Source organism: Chlorocebus sabaeus, chromosome 26 (assembly GCF_047675955.1).
Source record: "Chlorocebus sabaeus isolate Y175 chromosome 26, mChlSab1.0.hap1, whole genome shotgun sequence".
Taxonomy (NCBI): Eukaryota; Metazoa; Chordata; class Mammalia; order Primates; family Cercopithecidae; genus Chlorocebus; species Chlorocebus sabaeus.
The window spans coordinates 27192041-27211420 of NC_132929.1; the positions used below are offsets into that span (position 1 = coordinate 27192041).

Consider the following 19380-nt stretch of genomic DNA (forward strand, 5'->3'; position numbering starts at 1 on the left):
TAGATTCTCATGTGCCTTACCAGTGTAGATTGCTAGAATTCTAAAATGCATTTTCTTTGACCAGTTTATATGATAAAAAAAAATCAGACAATATATATGTTAAAGTACAGTTGATCCTTGAACAACATGGGTTTGAACTGCACATGTCCACTTACATATAAATTTTCTTCTGCCTCTGCCACCCAAGAGACCAAAACCAACCCCTCCTCTTCCTCCTCTCCCACCTACTAAATGTGAAAATGATGAGGATGAAGACCTTATGAGCATCTACATCCACTTAATGAATGCTTAATTTATTTTCTCTTCCTTAAGGTTTTCTTAATAACATTTTTCTTCTCTTCCTTAAAAGAGTATAGTATATATTGGATGCCACATGCAGGGTTTAAAAAAAAAAAAAGAGTATATAATACATATATAAAATGTGTTAATTTACTGTTTATTTTATTGGAAAAGCTTCCAGTCAACAGTAGGCTATTAATAGTTAAGTTTCTGGAAACTCAAAAGTTAGACAGGGATTTTTGACTGTGCAGGGGGTTGGATCACTTGACTGCCATGTTGTTCAAGGGTTAATAGTACACGAGTCAAGGAAAACTTAAGTGTATACAATACCTGCCCATGATCAGAGTGCCATTAATGATATTTAAAAGGAGGCAAAAGGAAAACATGCTCCAAATGATGCACAGTATGTACAATAACCAAGCTGATATCAGCAATGACTAACTGGGAATATTATAAGGCTGGATTCCAGTATGACTCTCCAGCAGCTCTCTGACCACGCTGAACTAGTCCTATATTAAATCATCCATAGGTTCACCTATTATGGACTTAAGTCAAAGGAATGATTGGCTTTATTAATCACTTATTAACATGTGGTAATCCTAAGAAATATGAGTAACAAAAAAAAAGACAAATCTGTGAGTTTTTTCAGTCAAATTTTAGGAGTAATGGGGTATTTGTTTGTAAAGATCCAAAGTTTTAAAGGTGACTGCCTAGTTTTAGCGATCAAGACATGAATTACGCAAAATAAAATAAAAAAGGAAAAAAAGACATGAATTATATTATTTCTCAAACTGTTTTTCCTGTGATTCTGATAAGTGTTCCCTTCATGAGAAATCCACGCTTCTCAAATATTACAGAAAATTCTTCACACATCTCTACATTTCTATCCAGAAACACTAAGTATGTTTTATTATTTGTAGATTATTGAACTGGCTTATTAAAATTTCAGTGTTTCATTTTTGAAATCTAGTTTAACAATAGTGAGGCAAACTAGCTGGAGTGGAGTGTGCAGGGGTGAGAGTTAGCAGGATATAAGGCTGAAGCAGTGACGAGAGTCCTGATAAGCATGGAGCATGCTAAACCATCACAAAGACTTGGGCTTTTGGTAACTGAAATGGAAAAACTTTTGACAGTTTTGTACAGAATAAGAGTAACAAGATCTGACAACATTTTAAAAAGATCACTCTAGGCCAGGCACGGTGGCTCACACCTATAATCCCAGCACTTTGGGAGACCAAGGTGGGGAGATGACTTGAGGCCAGGAGTTCAAGACCAGCCTGGTCATGATGATGAAACTCCGTCTCTATTAAAAATACAAAAATTAGCCAGGTGTGGTGGCACACGCCTGTAATCCCAGCTACTAGGGAGGCTGAGGCACAACAACTGCTTGAACCCAGGAGGCAGAGGTTGTAGTGAGCCAAGATCGCGCCACTACACTCCCGCCTGGGTGACAGAGTAAGACTCTGTCTCAAAAAAATAATTTAAAAAATTACTCCACCTGCTGATTTGAACACAGATTGTACAGAAGTGCAGCAAAAATTGGGAAACCAATTAATTTAATACAATAATACAAGTGATAAATAATGGTGGCTTCAACCAGATTATGAGTGGGGGTGGTAAAGAAGTAAGCAAATTGTGGATATATTCTAAAGGTGAGCCATCAGGGAGTAGACTGAGGGGGTAGGGAAGTGGAGATCAGGGGCAAGGTACAGGCAAAAAATACAAATTTGAATATCATCAGCATACAAAAATGGTATTTAAATGGCATCAGAAACTTTTGAGACTAGAAGAGCCCTGGGTACTCCAACATTTAAAAGTAGAAAAGATAATACTAACAACTAAGCAGGGGTAGCCAGAGTTAAAAATAAGCAGAGCACAGAAGACTTTTAGGGCAGTAAAAAGACTTATAAAATTGATAAACTTATAAAATTGATATAAATAAAAAGACTTATAAAACTGAGATGAATGAAGAAAGAGGGAAGGCACAAATAACTAATATCAAAACTGAAGAAGGAATCATTATACATGTATTATAGATATTAAAAAATAAAGTGCTTTACACAATTTTGTGCCAATAAATTTGAAAATCTAAATAAAACCAAAAAATTATAGGTAAATACAACTTACCAAAACTGACATACAAAAGAAAAAGAAAATCTGAATAATTTAAAAAACTGAATCCCACAAAGGAAATTCCTGATCCAAATGGCTTCACCAGCAAATACTTAAGAATAAAACTATATCAATCTTACATAAAATCTTCACAAAAGAGAGCTTTCCAACCCATTTATAAGGCCAGTATAACATCAACATAAAAATCTGTCAAGGACATTATGAAAATGGGAAAATTATTGGCCGAATCTCACTCTAACACATAAATCTTAAACAAAAGATCAGCAAATCAAATCCAACAAGGATAATACACTATAAACAAAGTTGGGAGTTCCAGGAATACAAGGTTTACAAAATCGGTCCAGGTATTTCATCTTATTAAAAGATTTAAAAGATGGCCAGACACGGTGGCTCACGCCTGTAATCCCAGCACTTTGGGAGGCCGAGGCAGGTGGATCATCTAAGGTCAGGAGTTCGAGACCAGCTTGGTCAAAATAGTGAAACTTTGTCTCTACCAAAAATACGAAAATTAGTTGGGCATGGTAATGGGTGCCTGTAGTCCCAGCTACTTGGGAAGCTGAAATGGGAGAAATACTTGAACCTGGGAAGCTGAGATCGCAGTGAGCTGAGATTGTGCCACTGCAATCTAGCCTGGGTGACAGAGTGAGACTCTGTCTCCAAAAAAAGATAAAAATTGTCTCATTAGATGCAGAAAGAATGCTTGCTCAAATTCTGTATTGTTTGTGGTTTAGAAAAACAATCTAGCAAACAACAAATAGAAGGAAAGTTTCTTTATCTGGAAAAAAAGTATCTATCACAAACATCAACAGTAAACATTGTATTTATGATGACACAGTGAAGGGTATCCCTTTGAGACTGGGAACAAGAAAAAGATACCTGTTATCACCACATTTATTCAGCACTCTACTAGAGGTCCTAGACACTGTGGTTTAAAAAAAAAAAAAAAAAGGAAAAATACGAAACATGGGAGAGTGACAAAAGATGAACTACAGCTTTCATTATTCATAGATGATATTATTGTGTACATATAAAATCCAAAATTATCTACAGAGGAATTATTAGAATTAATGAGTTTAGTAAGGGTGCTGGGCATAAAGCCAATATACAAAAACTGCATTTCTATATACCAGTAACAATTATTTTTCCCAAATTTACATAATGACTCCATTTATAACCGTATCAAAGACATCAAATATCTAGGAATTAATCCCAAAAGATATCTGGGACCTTCACAGAGAAAATTATAAAACATTACTGAGGGAAAAAAGGTCTAAAATGAATGAATGGATACATCATGTTCATAAATGGGAAGACTAAATATAGTAAGGATGTCAATTCTCCCCAAACTGACCTATACGGTCAATGTAATATCAATCAGAAACATAAGAGGTTTTCTGTTTGCTTTGTGAAATTTATCATTTATTCTAAAATTCACATAGAAATGCAAAGGGCCAAGAATAGATAAGATGATCTTAAAAAAGAAAAGAGGGTAGGACTTGCCCTACCAGATATCAAGACTTAATTTAAAACTACAGCAATGAAGTCAGGTGTCACTAGTACAAGGAAAGACCAATGAACTAGAGAAAAGAGCCCAGAAACAGACCTATAGAGATATGGACATTTGATTTTATGACAAAAGTGATAATGTAGAACAATAAAGAAAGGAAAGATTTTTTCCAATAAATTGTTCAAGACAACCAGATATCCATAAGGAAAAAATAAAACTTGACCTTCTTCAAATCACACCTAAACATTATTTCACATAGATTTTAGACCTAAATGTGAAAGACAAAACAAAATGTCCATATTCTAGACCAGAAGTTCTCGGCCTGAGGTCCTCTGACCCAAATGTCCTGTGGATAGACTTCAGGATATAAAAGTTACTTTTGACACATCATTTGTATCCCATCATGCCTTAGCGTTTTGGTGTGCCAGTTTCAACTGCAAGCATCTATATCTTTTTGTCAGAAGTTTTCCAGGAGCTGGTTATGAGTGCTGAGAACTGATGCCTGGCCCTCACCCACCTTCAACTGATACGTGTGAAGAACATGTATAAGGAACATGATGCAAGTGAGGAACACGGGCTCCCAGAGGACCCAGAGATTCAAGCTTCTTAATACACTTAACAAAGGTTATCACTTCCCTGCCTCCAATCCAAAATATTTCGTGTGATCATTCCCCCATATTAATTACTTACACTTGAATCCTTATCTCAGGGTCTGCTTCTGAAGGAACCAAGAAAACTGAGACCCAAAGGTACCACGAACCTTAATGGGGAAAAACGATTACTTATTTTCATAAATGCTAACTGAAAAAAACAAACCAAAGTAGTATTGGCAGTACATATGACTATGTCTTTAACAGAATCAAAGATGTTTTCATACCACATTTTTTTTACACTCATTTCTACTTTGAAATTTAATTATTGGAACTGCTACTGAACTGCACATGATTGCAGTCTTCCTGTCTATATTGTTCATGCAACCGTTAAGCAACTACCTCTGTGCCAACTAACTCCTGAGCAATAAAACAGTAAAGTTTAACGTTTCTACAACTAGAGATCAACCCAAAAATCCTTCAGTGAATTTTGTTGTTCTTGGAAAGCCTAAACTCACCTTATAAAGGGACATATTGAAGTTTTAATTCCACATACAATAGCTAAACACAATTAAAACTGCCCATATTTTAAGTGCAATTTTTGTTACTGAATGCATTAATTTAAAAGTACCTGTCTCTATCACAAATGTAATTTTTAATATCTTGAAGCTGTATTTCCATAATTTATTTCTTTTGCAATGCTACACATTTTATTTTATGCATGTAAAAACATCATACTATGAGGAAGGTTATTATAGGCTTCATTAAATTTCCAAAGGAATTCACAGCACAAAAAACCTTAAAACAACTCTGGTCTAGAAGCTTATATAACATATGAAAATCCTCAGAATCTCAGAGTAGGAAAAAATTATTAAATAGGACTCAGAAAAACACTGATATATTTGACATTAAAATCAAATATCTCTATTCATCAAAAGATACCATTAAGAGAATGAACGAGCAACTAATGGAGTGGGAGAAGATCTCTGCAAAACATGTAACTGACAAAAAGCTCATATCCATAATAAAGAACTCCTACAAATCAACAAAACACCAAAAACTATTTTAAAAACGGGCAAGGAACTTGCCCAGTTACTTTCTTTTAAATCAATCATCCAAATACCCAATAAATAAATGAAAAGGTATTTAGCCTCATTAATAATCAGGGAAATGCACTTTAAAACTACAAGGAGGCCAGGTACAGTGGCTCACACCTGTAATCCCAACACTTAGGGAGTCCAAAACAGGAGGATCACTTGAGGCCAGGAGTTCAAAACCAGCCTGGGCAACATAAGGAAATCCCATCTCTACCAAAAAAACAAATAAATAAAACTTAGCCAGCCATGGTGGGCATGCCTGTAGTCCCAGCTACTCAGGAGGCTGAGGCAGGAAGATGGCTTGAGCCCAGGAGTTCAAGGTTACAGTGAGCTATGATCAACCAACATACTATATATGTGTGTGTGTGTGTGTGTGTATATATATATATACACACACACACGTTACATATAACATATAACCCAGCAATTCTATTCCTATGTATATACCCATGAGAAATCCACACAAGAGCCTAACAGACATGTACAAGACATCTGCTGCAGCATTATTTAATACATGTCAGAATGGCATGGCAGATCAGTGGGAAAAGAATGAACTATTCAGTAAATGTTATTGAGACAACCTTCATTTGGATTAGGGACTTAATTATAAGAGATTAAATTTTATGCTTTTAGGAGAAAATAGAATACTTTTATAGCATCACAGTAAGAAATTTTCCTAAACAAGATTCAAACTACATTTAACCCACAACATATTGTGGATATTTTTGTAAAATCTTTATGCTTCAAAAGTAGATACTGAAATATTTACAGACGAATGACATCAGTGACACAAGCCTAAATAACCCAACTGGGGGAGGAGTAGTACAGATGAAATAAGATTGGCTGAGTGATAACTGCTGAAGCTAAGTGATGGGTACAGAGGAGTTCAGTACATTTCTGTTCATGATTGAAGAAAATTCTTTTTAATTTAAGTCATCACAAATAAAGGGAAAAGACACCAGCCTGGGCAACATAATGAAACCTTATTCCTACAAAAAAAAAAAAAAAAAAACAAGCAAACAACAACAACAAACTAGTGCACACCTAGATGGTGCACACCTGTAGTCCCATCTGAGGTAGGAGGACTGCCTGAGCCCAGGAGGTCGACACTGCAATGAGCCGTGATTGTGCCACTGCACGCCAGCCTGGGTGACAGATTGAGACTCAGTCTCAAAAAAAAAAAAAAAAGAAAGAAAAAGAAAAACACAAACTCTGTGAAGTTCAAAACTGTGGAAAACTAAATATTATCTTATTTGGGAATTTAGATGAATGAAACTTTTTTAAATAAAATAATAAACATGAAAATCAGGATTCTGGTTGCCTGGGGTGGGAGGAAAGGAAGGAGATGCATGGAGAAAGATAAAGGACCCATTTGTTTCATGTTCTTTGTCTCAAGTTGAGGAGTAGGGTACATGTGTATTTGTTTAATTGTTTATTATATCTTATACAACATGTTTTATATGTACTTTTTTAATTTATGAAATATTTTGTAATTTTTAAAAAAATCAGAGAATTTTAAAACCTCTTAAAAGTTAAAAATTTAATAGCAGAAAAAAATTACTTTGAAGTTACATCTGAAAAGTCCCCCAGAAATTAAAAGAAAAAGATGAACAAGTGGAAAACAGTAAAGGGGGAAAATACTAAAATAGAGAATTAGTGTAAAAGTACCCATATCTGAATAAGAAAAGATCCAGAGAGAGAAGGAAATAACACAAAAGACATAATATAAAATAATCTCTCAGAATTGAAAGATACGAGTTTCAGATTTAACAGGTCCCCCAGATGTTGTGGTGTTAGTTGGACAGTGTGCTTTGGCTTTGGTTCTGGGTGAGAGAAGAAGAGCCGTCTTCATACAATTTCTTCATACAATTTCTTCAGCCACTTTTATTCTTCAGTGTCAGTACTTCACTTTCATTCTTTGTCAGTGTCAGCAGTGTCTGTGAGTTACTCATTGTCTTAGGTTGTGGTTGGTAGCTAAGGCTATGGTGAGGCTTTGCTGCAGACAGGGACACCAGATAGGCCAGTTCTGGGGCACATGTGGTGGCAGAGGCAGGCCAGGCATGCTGGCCCTTGGACTCCGAGGCAGCATACATGGACACCAGCAGTCACAGGTCCAGGAGGACCAGTCCTTGGGCCTATAGTCAGCTTGCTCAGGTGCCAGCGGTTATGGAAAACAGCATGGAGTTTTCTCCAAAAAACAAAACTAGAACTATCATACAATTCATCAATCTCACTACTGGGTATGTATCCAAAACAAAGAAAATCAGTATATCAAAGGGATAGCTCCACTCCCATGTTTACTGCAACACTATTCATGATAGCCAAGATACAGAATCAACCTAGATGCCCATCAGTAAATGAAGGGATAAATGAAATGTAGTAAATATACACAACGGAATACTACTTGGCGGTACAAAGGACAAAATCCTATAATTTGTAGTAACACAAATGGTCATTATGTTACGTGAAATAAGACAAGCACAGAAAGAAAAAATACCACATTTTCTCAATCTTATGTGGGAGCTAAAAAAGGAGATGAAGAGAAGTTGGTTAATTGGTGCAAATACACAGATAGATGGAATAAGTTATAGTGGTCAATAGTACAGTAGGGTGGCTATGGTTAACAATAATATATTGTATATTTCTTTTTTTTTTTTTTTTTTTTTTTTTTTGAGACGGAGCCTCGCTCTGTTGCCCAGGCTGGAGTGCAGTAGCGCATCTCGGCTCACTGCAAGCTCCACCTCCCGGGTTCACGCCATTCTCCTGCCTCAGCCTCCCCAGTAGCTGGGACTACAGGCCCCCACCGCCACGCCCGGCTAATTTTTTTTGTATTTTTTTTTTTTAGTAGAGACGGGGTTTCACCATGTTAGCCAGGATGGTTTCGATCTCCTGTCCTCGTGATCTGCCTGCCTCGGCCTCCCAAAGTGCTCGGATTACAGGCATGAGCCACTGTGCCCGCCCTGTATATTCCAATTAACTAGAAGATTTGAAATGTTCCCAACACAAAGAGATAAACGTTTGAGGTGATGGATATCCTAAATACTCTAATTTGAACATCATCACACATTACGTATGTATCAAAATATCACATGTATCCCACATATATATCAATAAAAAAGTTTACTGAGATATAAGATCGAGGGTCAGTGATTTTCAACCCAATTCTATGCCCAAGAAAATCAAGCATAAGAAAAAAAATCTTTCAGACATGTAAGGCCTGAAAAGTGTTTTTTCCTATTCACCTTTCTTCAGGAACCTATTGGGGGATATCGCCATCAAAACAAGAAAAAAGGAAGATAAATGATGCCAAGAAACAGAAAATTCAACAAAGGAGAGAGGCAAAGAGAATTTCCCAAAGTTGGTAAAATAAACCCGAAAATGGTAGCTCTGCTACTTTAGACTGGTAGAGCAATTAAGCTGAATGAGAGCAAAGAGAACTCATGTTCCCAGAACACCTCCTATGTGGGATTATACTGAGAAAAGAGTCAAAGCAGTTCTAAGGATGAATTAGGTACATAGAAAAAAAAGCAAACCATAAAACAAAGTAATTATTATCTCCAAAGTAATTACCATTAAGAATATTCTGTACAATCTTAATAATGTAAACAGTAACTATGATTTACCCAAAATCATGAGATACCTACATCGGTAAGATAGAAGCAAGTGAAATGAATATGTGTATGTATTAGATTTGAAGATGAGGTTGGGGATATCAATCCCTCTCCTTTATCAAGCTAAAGCCTCAGCTTCTACAGTGGGAAGGCAAAAAATAATATACATAACTCAGGGGGCTGGGCAGAGAGAATCAAGAAATGGGAGCACCTCAAGCTACTCAAGGACATGGAAGGAAATATCAAAATACTCAACTTGACAAATAATTGCCTCCTGGACACAGGAATTAGCGTGGGAACAATAAGGCAAGGAGTACATCTTCTCATTGTGAATCCAGAATTATTTTACTTTTTAAGTTATGTATATATGCTATTTTTAAACACAAAACTTAGTTTTTAATAATGCAAATGAGCCAAGGTCAAATAAGAGTAACAAGAATAGCCATTATTTCCCTAGTGCCTACAACCTGTGAGCACAACACCAGGTCTTTTACAAATACCACTTGTATTCTTCAGGCCAGCTTTGCCAAGGAGGATTAGCCCAGTTTTACAGATGAAAAAACTGAAAATAAAAATAAATAAGGAATATTTTTAATTCTTTTATTTGTTTCTTTCATATGTTTTTGTTTGATCCTTTACCTTTCCAGCAGTAGCAAAATATTCACCATCAGGAGACCATTCCATCAAATGTACAGATACTGAGGTTCTAAAAAAGAGAGTTAGGCAATTAGCACTTTTAAAATCTGGTGTGCTGTATATAAAAATGGTCAAGATGAGATTTTTGTAACATCAAAGTCAGAATCCTCAGAATAAGACTATTTTTGCTTCCCTAAAAATATAAACAAAATATTTCACCTCCATAACAATATAAATTAATTAAAACTAATCCAACATTCACTTTGGGAAAAGAAGAATGTAAGTAACATAAATACAGTATATCTCCACCTACATGTCCCAACAACATCCTAAATATAACATGTTAAAAGCTGAGCTCATCATCATCCCTGACTAGTCTTTGTCACATAATCTATTTGACTGTTAACAGTACATCTTCCACTTGAAAGAGTGGCTGGCAACTTTCACATCTTCCCCCTCCCCATCCTTATCTCAATCTATTAATGAGTAATTCCTATGTATCAACCCTGTCAACTCCTGTCCTGGGGCTATAACTATGAAAATACTTTCATCCTTTTTTTTAAATGATTAACTAGCACAAATTAAATAATGCTATTATATGGGTTTTGGTTAGAAAAAAAATCTAATTTTTAGGCTTCTAAATGCAATGGTACCATCAAAAAATAAAGATCTTTGTGAAAGGAAATGTATTTTAGGAAGCATTTGCTTTTAATTAATGAATATAACAATAGAAATAGACACTAACTTGCACTGCCAGACGCACTTCCAATCATTTAAAACAGGAGGAATTTTATTATCAATTTCTTCCTCCTCTTCCAGAATATCATCTCCTGGAGGAGCCCACAACTGAATGGAATCAGTTGCTGTCAACAATCTATTATCTGAAAATTAAAGAATGTTATGATGAATAGGCAAATATTATATAGGGAAATACATGCACATGGGCTTCTGTTTAGATCTGTAAACTATTAACATTATGTGAAAAGTAAGCAACATCGCCAATGAAAAACATTTGGTATATATCTATTTTTTAAAGTCCCTTAGAAGAAAAAAAAAGAATCTTCTGGACAACAAAGAGTAGTTCTTAAGGAAGATTTGAGAACAACAAAGTAAAGCTTACTGGCAAAGAGCTATTATTATCAAGCAAGTCAAAAAAACTAACAGCAAATGTATTAATAGAATAACAAACTCCCCAAAACTCTGATATATACCACATAAAATGTCCTCAAAATATAAGGCATAACTACAAATTAATAAAATGTGGTTTTATACATGAAATATAAAAATAATCCTTATTAATTGTGAATATAAAAAGGGACAACAGCTATTATCATTAGAGGTTCCTAATTTTTCAAAATTAAAGACAGTAATTTCCTGATACAAACAATAAAATGAGTTCAAGTTTTTTCAGTCCCTGTTTTATTTCCAACGTGTTTCTTAACAAATACAACAAGAGTAAAGGGCAGCACACGTTAACTAGGAAACAAATCATAACTGTTCTTGAAATAAAACACTGAAAGGCAGGGGAAAACACAGAATAGTAAATTAAGCATTGTACAAAGCACTGTATACCAAGAAGGAAAAATTATATTTGTCAACAAAAAGAAAATATAATATATTGATCATTTTCTTTTTATGGAGACTATATCACATTATTATCATACATTTAAAACAAATATTTAATTTAAATAATTTTAAATATAACTGCTAAATACCTTGAGGATCCCATGCTAAGTTGTATGTCACAGAACTCAAAAAAAACTGCCCGGTTTTAAGCCACTGGCACTTGAGTTGCTGAAATATGTAGACAAAAAGAAATAAGAAAAAAGAAAAAGATGTTTTTAAAATAATATCCCAAAACACTACCATTTTATCATTTTCTACAACTTAAGACCTTATGATCTGAAACAAAGATGAAAATATTTCACTATTATTTTCATATACTGTTTTTAACGTAACTTCCACTGGTCCCACTACTATTTATTATACTATATTGAGCTCCTTGCCATGCCCAAACAAAGCAGGTTCTCTCAGGCTTCCTTCCATGCCCATAAATACCTTCTTATATTTAGGATATCCTATTCCTCACGTCTCCATCTGCAAACCCCTATCTTTCCACTAAGATTAGCTAACTCATCATCTCTGCTATGAAGCCCTCTCTGACATCCTGGCAGCACCAACACCACTTTTACATTCTGCCATTATAACACTGATCACAAGGAATTAGTATTTGTTTATATGTCTGACTCTCCCATTAAATCAAGGGCAGAAACTATGCCATAATAATTTTTGTTATCTTCAGAGTTTGTAATGGCTGGCACAAAGATGTTAAATAAATGTTTATTAACATAAAATAAATGCACGTTAGGAAGAAATGCAAATTGTCATAACCCCATGGACTCAAGGTCTAAAAGAAAACTAGATATCATCTCCCCAAAAGTCAACCCATCTGCACTACATTGTATATATAATCCACAAACTTTATATGTGAATAATTTCTATCCTATTTTCTTAATATTTTCATTCTAAAAGGTGATTTAAAGTTTAAAAGTCAAAAACCTTTGACATGAAATAGTCTCTAAGTAAACAAAATTTATATATTTCTTTGTAGTACATAAATATAAAATGTCCTTTTGTGAGAGGACATTTTTGAAAAGCTTTGCAAAGCTATGTTACCTTAGGCAAGCTATATGTTAACTGCTTGGCAAATAATACTTTTTAAATGGTAATGCCCTTTCATGTTATAGTATTTTAAGAATATTTAACAATTTTTAAATGTATACAAGGTTTCCTTACTACCTCGAGGCAGAATTTTAAAATACAGCTGCATTCCAACAGTCTGGGAGGCCATGACAGGAGCAATGCTTAAGGCCAGGAATTTGAAACCAGCCTGGGCAACATAGCAAGACCCCCATCATCTCTATAAAAAACTTAAAAATTAGCTGGGCATGGTAGCTCATGCCCGTAGACCCAGCTACTTCGGAGGATGAAGCAGAAGGATCACTTTAGCCCACAAGTTTAAGGTTACAGTGAGCTATGACCACACCACTGCATTCCAGCCTGGGTGACAGAGCAAGACTCTTGTCTCAAAAAAAAAAATGTGTCGGGGCCAGGGGGGTGGAAAATGTGTGTATATATCTGCAAACCCTGCACTTCATTATCCAAAAATAATTTTACATTTTATAATCAGAGAAAACGTTATTTTTAAACCCTACCACTGCTGACCAAACAACAATCACAACAGCATAACATGATTTTAAATACTGTTCAACAAATCTATTTTAGTGTAGTAATTAAATAATTCCTAAAATTATAGACATCCCTAACATTCTTTCCTTTAGTGTTCCTTAGAGTGTAATCTGTGGAGCAAGTATCTTGAAGAAATTTGGGAAATGAGACCTGGAAACCTAAGTTTTTAGTATGTGCTCTAGGTGACTCTGAAGTAATCCAAAATTTGATATCCATTTCATAATACTATTATAGGGAAAGATTAATTTAATTTATACTGTTTTAGGGGAATGTAAAAAGATATATCCAAATACATATATTTAATGAAAAAATTCCAAAATCGTTTGTTTTAAGGCATTTCACGTAAAAATATACTTTAAAAATTACTTGTAAATATATACTCAGCATTCAGATTTAGCATTTGCAATTTTGATTATTTGTGAGCGATAGTAAAAATTTAATGCATGCAGTACTTTTTAATTCTAACCACATTAGATGTCTTGAACATTAAGTAAGACAAATCAAATATAGCACCCAGTATGAATCTGAATGGTTCACAATGTGGTATGCTTAACCACTTAGCTGAGCTGGTAAGTGAGCTTTTTAAACTCCTAACTTCTTCATTTGACCAACATTTAGGAATACCTACTATGTTCCAGATACTTTTTTTTTTTTTTTTTTTTTGAGATGGAGTTTTGCTCTGACGCCCAAGCTGGAGTGCAATGGCACAGTCCAGGCTCACTGCAACCTCCACCTCCTGGGTTCAAGCGATTCTCTTGCCTCAGTCTTCTGAGTAGCTGGGACTGTAGGCATGTGCCACCACACCCAGATAATTTTTGCATTTTTAGTAGACACAGGGTTTCACCATGTTGGCCAGGCTCATCTCAAATGCCTGACCTCGTGTTCCACGCACCTTGGTCTCCCAAAATGTTGGGATTATAGGTGTGAGCCACTGCACCTGGCTGTTCCAGATACTGTTCTAAGTACTGGGGATTCATCAGTGAAGAAAAGAAACAAAGTTTCCTACCCTTATGTACCTTTAGATAACATTCTACATAACAAAAAATAATAAATAAATGATGTAAAAAAATTTTTAAATAGCAAGATAAGCGGGGGTACAATTTTTTAAAGGGTGGTCAAGGTAAACCTCATTGTCAAGGTAGTAGTGAGCAAAGACCTAAAGGATCTATGGGAGCTATCCCTGGAGATATCTGGAGGAATAACATTCCTGACAAAGGAAACAACCAACACAAAGGCTCAAAGAGGGAAAGTTAACTGAGAAACAGTAAAAATGCCAATGTGGCCAGAGGACAAGAACTTAGGAGAACAAGAACTTAGGAGGTGAGCTCTGAGACGTAGTAAGTGTGGGACTGCGTAGAAGGGAAGTTGTAGTCTACAAAAGGCTTTTGGCTTTTTATCTGAAAGAAGTACGGAGCAGCTAGGCATGGTGGCTCATGCCTATAATCCCAGCACTTTGGGAGGCTGAGGTGGGAGGATCGCTTAGCCCCAGAGTTCAAGACCAGCCTGAGCAACACAGGGAAACCCCATCTCTACAAAAAATTTAAAAATCAGCTGGTCATGGTGGTGCATGCCTGTAGTCCCAGCTACTTGGGAGGCTGAGGTGGGAGGATCACTTGACAGGTTGAGGCTGCAGTGAGCAGTGATCATGCCACTGCACTCCAGCCTAGGGAGAGTGAGACCCTGACTCAAAAAAAAAAAAAAAAGAGAGAGAGAGGGAAATATGGAACCATTACAAACTTTTAAGCAGAGAAATGTCATGACCTGTTCTGTTGAGAATAGAGACCGGGGAGAAGGCAGCAGGAAACCAGATATCAGAGAGAGATTAGTAATCCAGACAAGAAATAAGAGTAGTTCAAACTAGGGTAGATCTCAATTAACACAGGAAATCTCAATTTGCGATATTCTAGAGACTTGGGTTTCTAAAAGCACTAGGGATATATCCCTAGTGAATGTAAGGATCCTAACATAAAGCACTAGACCAATTTTTCACTGATACTCTAGTCTACGTTCAGCACTAGCTCCTAAAGAGCTTTTATTAACATCAATTGGATTCTAAAGTTAACTAGATTCTAAAAGTATTCTATTATTGGTTAATACTTACACAATTTCTTTTATGAGAATTTATGCCCAAGGGCTCAAATATACAAACAGCATTACCATATGAAGCTGCAATCTAAAAAAGAATAAATATAGCATTAATATCTAGAAAAGGGTAAAATAAAGGTATCTTCCTTTTCATAATAATGTATAAACTGATTACATATAATATAATCTCAATACAGTATTCATGGTTTATTTCCTTCCATAAATATACCTGGAAGTGTACTGGAGTTAAGAGTCTCTCCTCTGTTATCAAAAAATTCAGCAGGCTTTATTTTACATATCAAATACAAGGCTGACCTATTCAAAGAAATCATATTTGGATGGACAGCTGGCAAGATGGCCGAATAGGAACAGCTCTGGTCTGCAGCTCCCAACGAGATGGATGCAGAAAGCAGGTGATTCCTGCATTTCCAGCTGAGGTACCAGGTTCATCTCATTGGGACTGGCTGAACAGTGGGTGCAACCCATGGAAAGTGAGCCGAAGCAGGGTGGGGCATTGTCTTACACGGGAAGTGCAAGGGGTTGGGGTATTTCCCTTTCCTAGCGAAGGAAAGCTGTGAGAGACTGTACCAGGAAGGACAGAACACTCCAGCCCAGATACTGCACTTTTCCCACGGTCTTCACAACCGGCAGAACAGGAAATTTTCTCTGGTGCCTGGCTCAGCGGGTCCCACCCCCACGAAGCCCAGCAAGCTAAGATCCATTGGCTTGAAATTCTCACTGCTATCACAGCAGTCTGAGGTTGACCTGGCATACTCGAGCTTGGTGGGGGGAGGTGCATCCTCCATTGCTGAGGCTCGAGTAGGTGGTTTCACCCTCACAGTGTAAACAAAGCTGCTGGGAAGTTTGAACTAAGCAGAGCCCACCAACAGCTCCCTGGGACAGAGACCCTGGGGGAAGGGATGACTGTGGGTGCAGCTTCAGCAGACTTAAACGTCCCTGCCTGACAGCTCTAAAGAGAGCAGCAGTTCTCCCAGCACAGCATTCGAGCTCTGATACAGTACAGACTGCCTCCTCAAGTGGGTCCCTGACCCCCCGTGTATCCAGACCAGGAGACACCTCCCAGTAGGGGCCAACAGACACCTCCTGCAGGAGAGCTCTGCCTGGCATCTCCCAGAGGAGGAAACAGGCAACAATCTTTGTTGTTCTGCAGCCTCCACTGGTGATATCCAGGCAAACAGGGTCTGGAGTGGACCTCCAGCAAACTCCAGCAGACCTGCAGCAGGGGACCCGACTGTTAGAAGGAAAACTAACAAACAGAAAGGAAGACTATCAACATCACCAACATCAAAGAAAAAAGGCAGATAAATCCATGAAGATGGGGAGAAACCAGTGCAAAAAGGCTGAAAATTCCCAAAACCAAAACACCTCTTCTCCTCCAAAGAATCACAACTCCTCGCCAGCAAGGGAACAAAACTGGATGGAGAATGACAAATTGACAGAAGTAGGCTTCAGAAGGTGGGTAATAACAAACTCCTCCGAGCTAAAGGAGCATATTCTAACCCAATGCAAGGAAGCTAAGAACCTTCAAAAAAGGTTAGACAAATTGCTTAACTAGAATAACCAGCTTAGAGAGGAACATAAATGACCCGATGGAGTGGAAAAACACAGCATGAGAACTTCATGAAACATACACAAGTTATCAATAGCTGAATCGATCAAGTGGAAGAAAGGATATCAGAGATTAAAGATCAACTCAATGAAATAAAGCGAGAAGACAAGATTAGAGAAAAAAGAGTGAAAATAAATGAACAAAGCCTTCAAGAAATATGGGACTATGTGAAAAGACAAAATCTACGTTTGATTGGTGTACCTGAAAGTGACGGGGAGAATGGAACCAAGTTGGAAAACACTCTTCAGGATATTATCCAGCAGAGCTTCCCCAATCTAGAAAGACAGGCCAACATTCAAATTGAGGAAATACAGAGAACACCACCAAGATATTCCTCGAGAAGAGCAACCCCAACATACATAATCGTCAGATTAACCAAGGTTGAAATGAAGGAAAAAATGTTAAGGGCAGCCAGAGAGAAAAGTCAAGTTACCCACAAAGGGAAGCCCGTCAGACTTACAACAGATCTCTGGGAAGAAACCCTACAAGCCAGAAGACAGTGGGGGCCAATATTTAACATTCTTAAAGAGAAGAATTTTCAACCCAGAATTTCATATCCAGCCAAACTAAGTTTCTTAAGCGAAGGAGAAATAAAATCCTTTACAGACAAGCAAATGCTGAGAGATTTTGTCACCACCAGGCCTGCCTTACAAGAGCTCCTGAAGGAAGCACTAAACATGGAAAGGAACAACTGGTACCAGCCATTGCAAAAACATACCAAATTTTAAAGACCATCAATGCTATGAAAAAACTACATCAACCAACAGGCAAAATAATCAGCTAGCATCATAATGACAGGATCAAATTCACACATCACAATATTAACCTTAAATGTAAACAGGCTAAATGCCCCAATTAGAAGACACAGACTGGCAAACTGGATAAAGAGTCAAGACCCATCAGTGTGCTGTATTCAGGAGACCCATCTCACATGCAGAGACGCATATAGGCTCAAAATAAAGGGATGGAGGAAGATTTACCAAGAAAATAGAAAGCAAAAAAAAAGCAGGGGTTGCAATCATAGTCTCTGATAAAACAGACTTTAAACCAACAAAGATCAAAAGAGACAAAGAATGGCATTACATAATGGCAAAGGGATCAATTCAAGAAGAAGAGCTAACTATCCTAAATATATATGCACCTAATACAGGAGCACCCAGATTCATAAAGCAAGTTCTTAAACACCTACAAAGAGACTTACTTAGACTCCCAAATGATAATAGTGGGAGACTTTAACACTCCACTGTCAATATGAGACAGATCAACAAGACAGAAAATTAACAAGGATACCAGGGCTTGAACTCAGCTCTGCACCAAGTAGACCTAATAGACATCTACAGAACTCTCCACACCAAATCAACAGAGTATACAATCTTCTCAGCACCACATCACACGTATTCTAAAACTGACCACATAATTGGAAGTAAAACACTCCTCAGTAAATGCAAAAGAATGGAAATCATAACAAATAGTCTCTCAGACCACAGTGCAATCAAATCAGAACTCAGGATTAAGAAACTTACTCAAAATCTCACAACTACATGGAAACTGAACAACTTGCTCCTGAATGACTACTGCGTAAATAACAAAATGAAGGTAGAAATAAAGATGTTCTCTGAAACCAATGAGAACAAAGACACAACATACCAGAATCTCTGGGACACATTTAAAGCAGTGTGTAGAGGGAAATTTATACCACTAAATGCCCACAAGAGAAAGCAGGAAAGATCTAAAATCGACACCCTAACATCACAATTAAAAGAACTAGAGAAGCAAGAGCAAACATATTCAAAAGCTAGCAGAAGACAAGAAATAACTAAGATCAGAGCAGAACTGAAGGAGATAGACACACAAAAAACCCTTCAAAAAAAATCAGTGAATCCAGGAACTGGTTTTTTGAAAAGATTAACAAAATACAAAACACATAGACTGCTAGCCAGACTAATAAACAGAAAAGAATCAAATAGACACTTTAAAAAATGATAAAAAGGATATCACCAGCGATCCCACAGAAACACAAACTACCATCAGAGAATATTATAAACACCTCTACACAGATAAACTAGAAAATCTTGAAGAAATGGATAGATTCCTGGACACATACACCCTCCCAAGACTAAACCAGGAAGAAGATGAATCCCTGAAGAGACCAATAACAAGTTCTGAAATTGAGGCAGTAATAGCCTACCAACCAAAAAAAGTCCAGGACCAGACGGATTCACAGCTGAATTCTACCAGAGGCACAAAAAGGAGCAGGTACCATTCCTTATGAAACTATTCCAAACAATAAAAAAGGGAATCCTCCCTAACTCATTTTATGAGGCCAGCATCATCCTGATACCAAAACCTGGCAAAGACACAACCAAAAAAGAAAATTTTATACCAATATGGCTGATAAACATTGATGCAAAAATCCCCAATAAAATACTGACATATCAAATCCAGCAGCACATCAAAAAGCTTGTCCATCACGATCAAGTTGGCTTCATCCCTGGGATGTGAGGCTGGTCCAACATACACAAATCCATAAATGTAGTCCATCACATAAAGAAAACCAATGACA

The 19380-nt window shown here is 36.8% G+C and overlaps 1 protein-coding gene across 5 annotated transcripts in view; it reads right to left on the minus strand.

Moving 5' to 3' along the window:
• DMXL2 (Dmx like 2) overlaps positions 1-19380 on the minus strand; it is a 179775-nt gene that overhangs the window by 118614 nt on the left and 41781 nt on the right. For all 5 annotated transcript variants that reach the window (XM_008016606.3, XM_008016604.3, XM_008016605.3 and 2 more), the window contains exons 3-6: positions 15204-15275; positions 11569-11647; positions 10599-10734; positions 9857-9923 (exon numbers count right to left, since the gene is read on the minus strand). In XM_008016606.3, coding sequence (XP_008014797.2) covers positions 9857-9923; positions 10599-10734; positions 11569-11647; positions 15204-15275 — 354 coding nt within the window. The remainder of the gene's footprint in view (positions 1-9856; positions 9924-10598; positions 10735-11568; positions 11648-15203; positions 15276-19380) is intronic.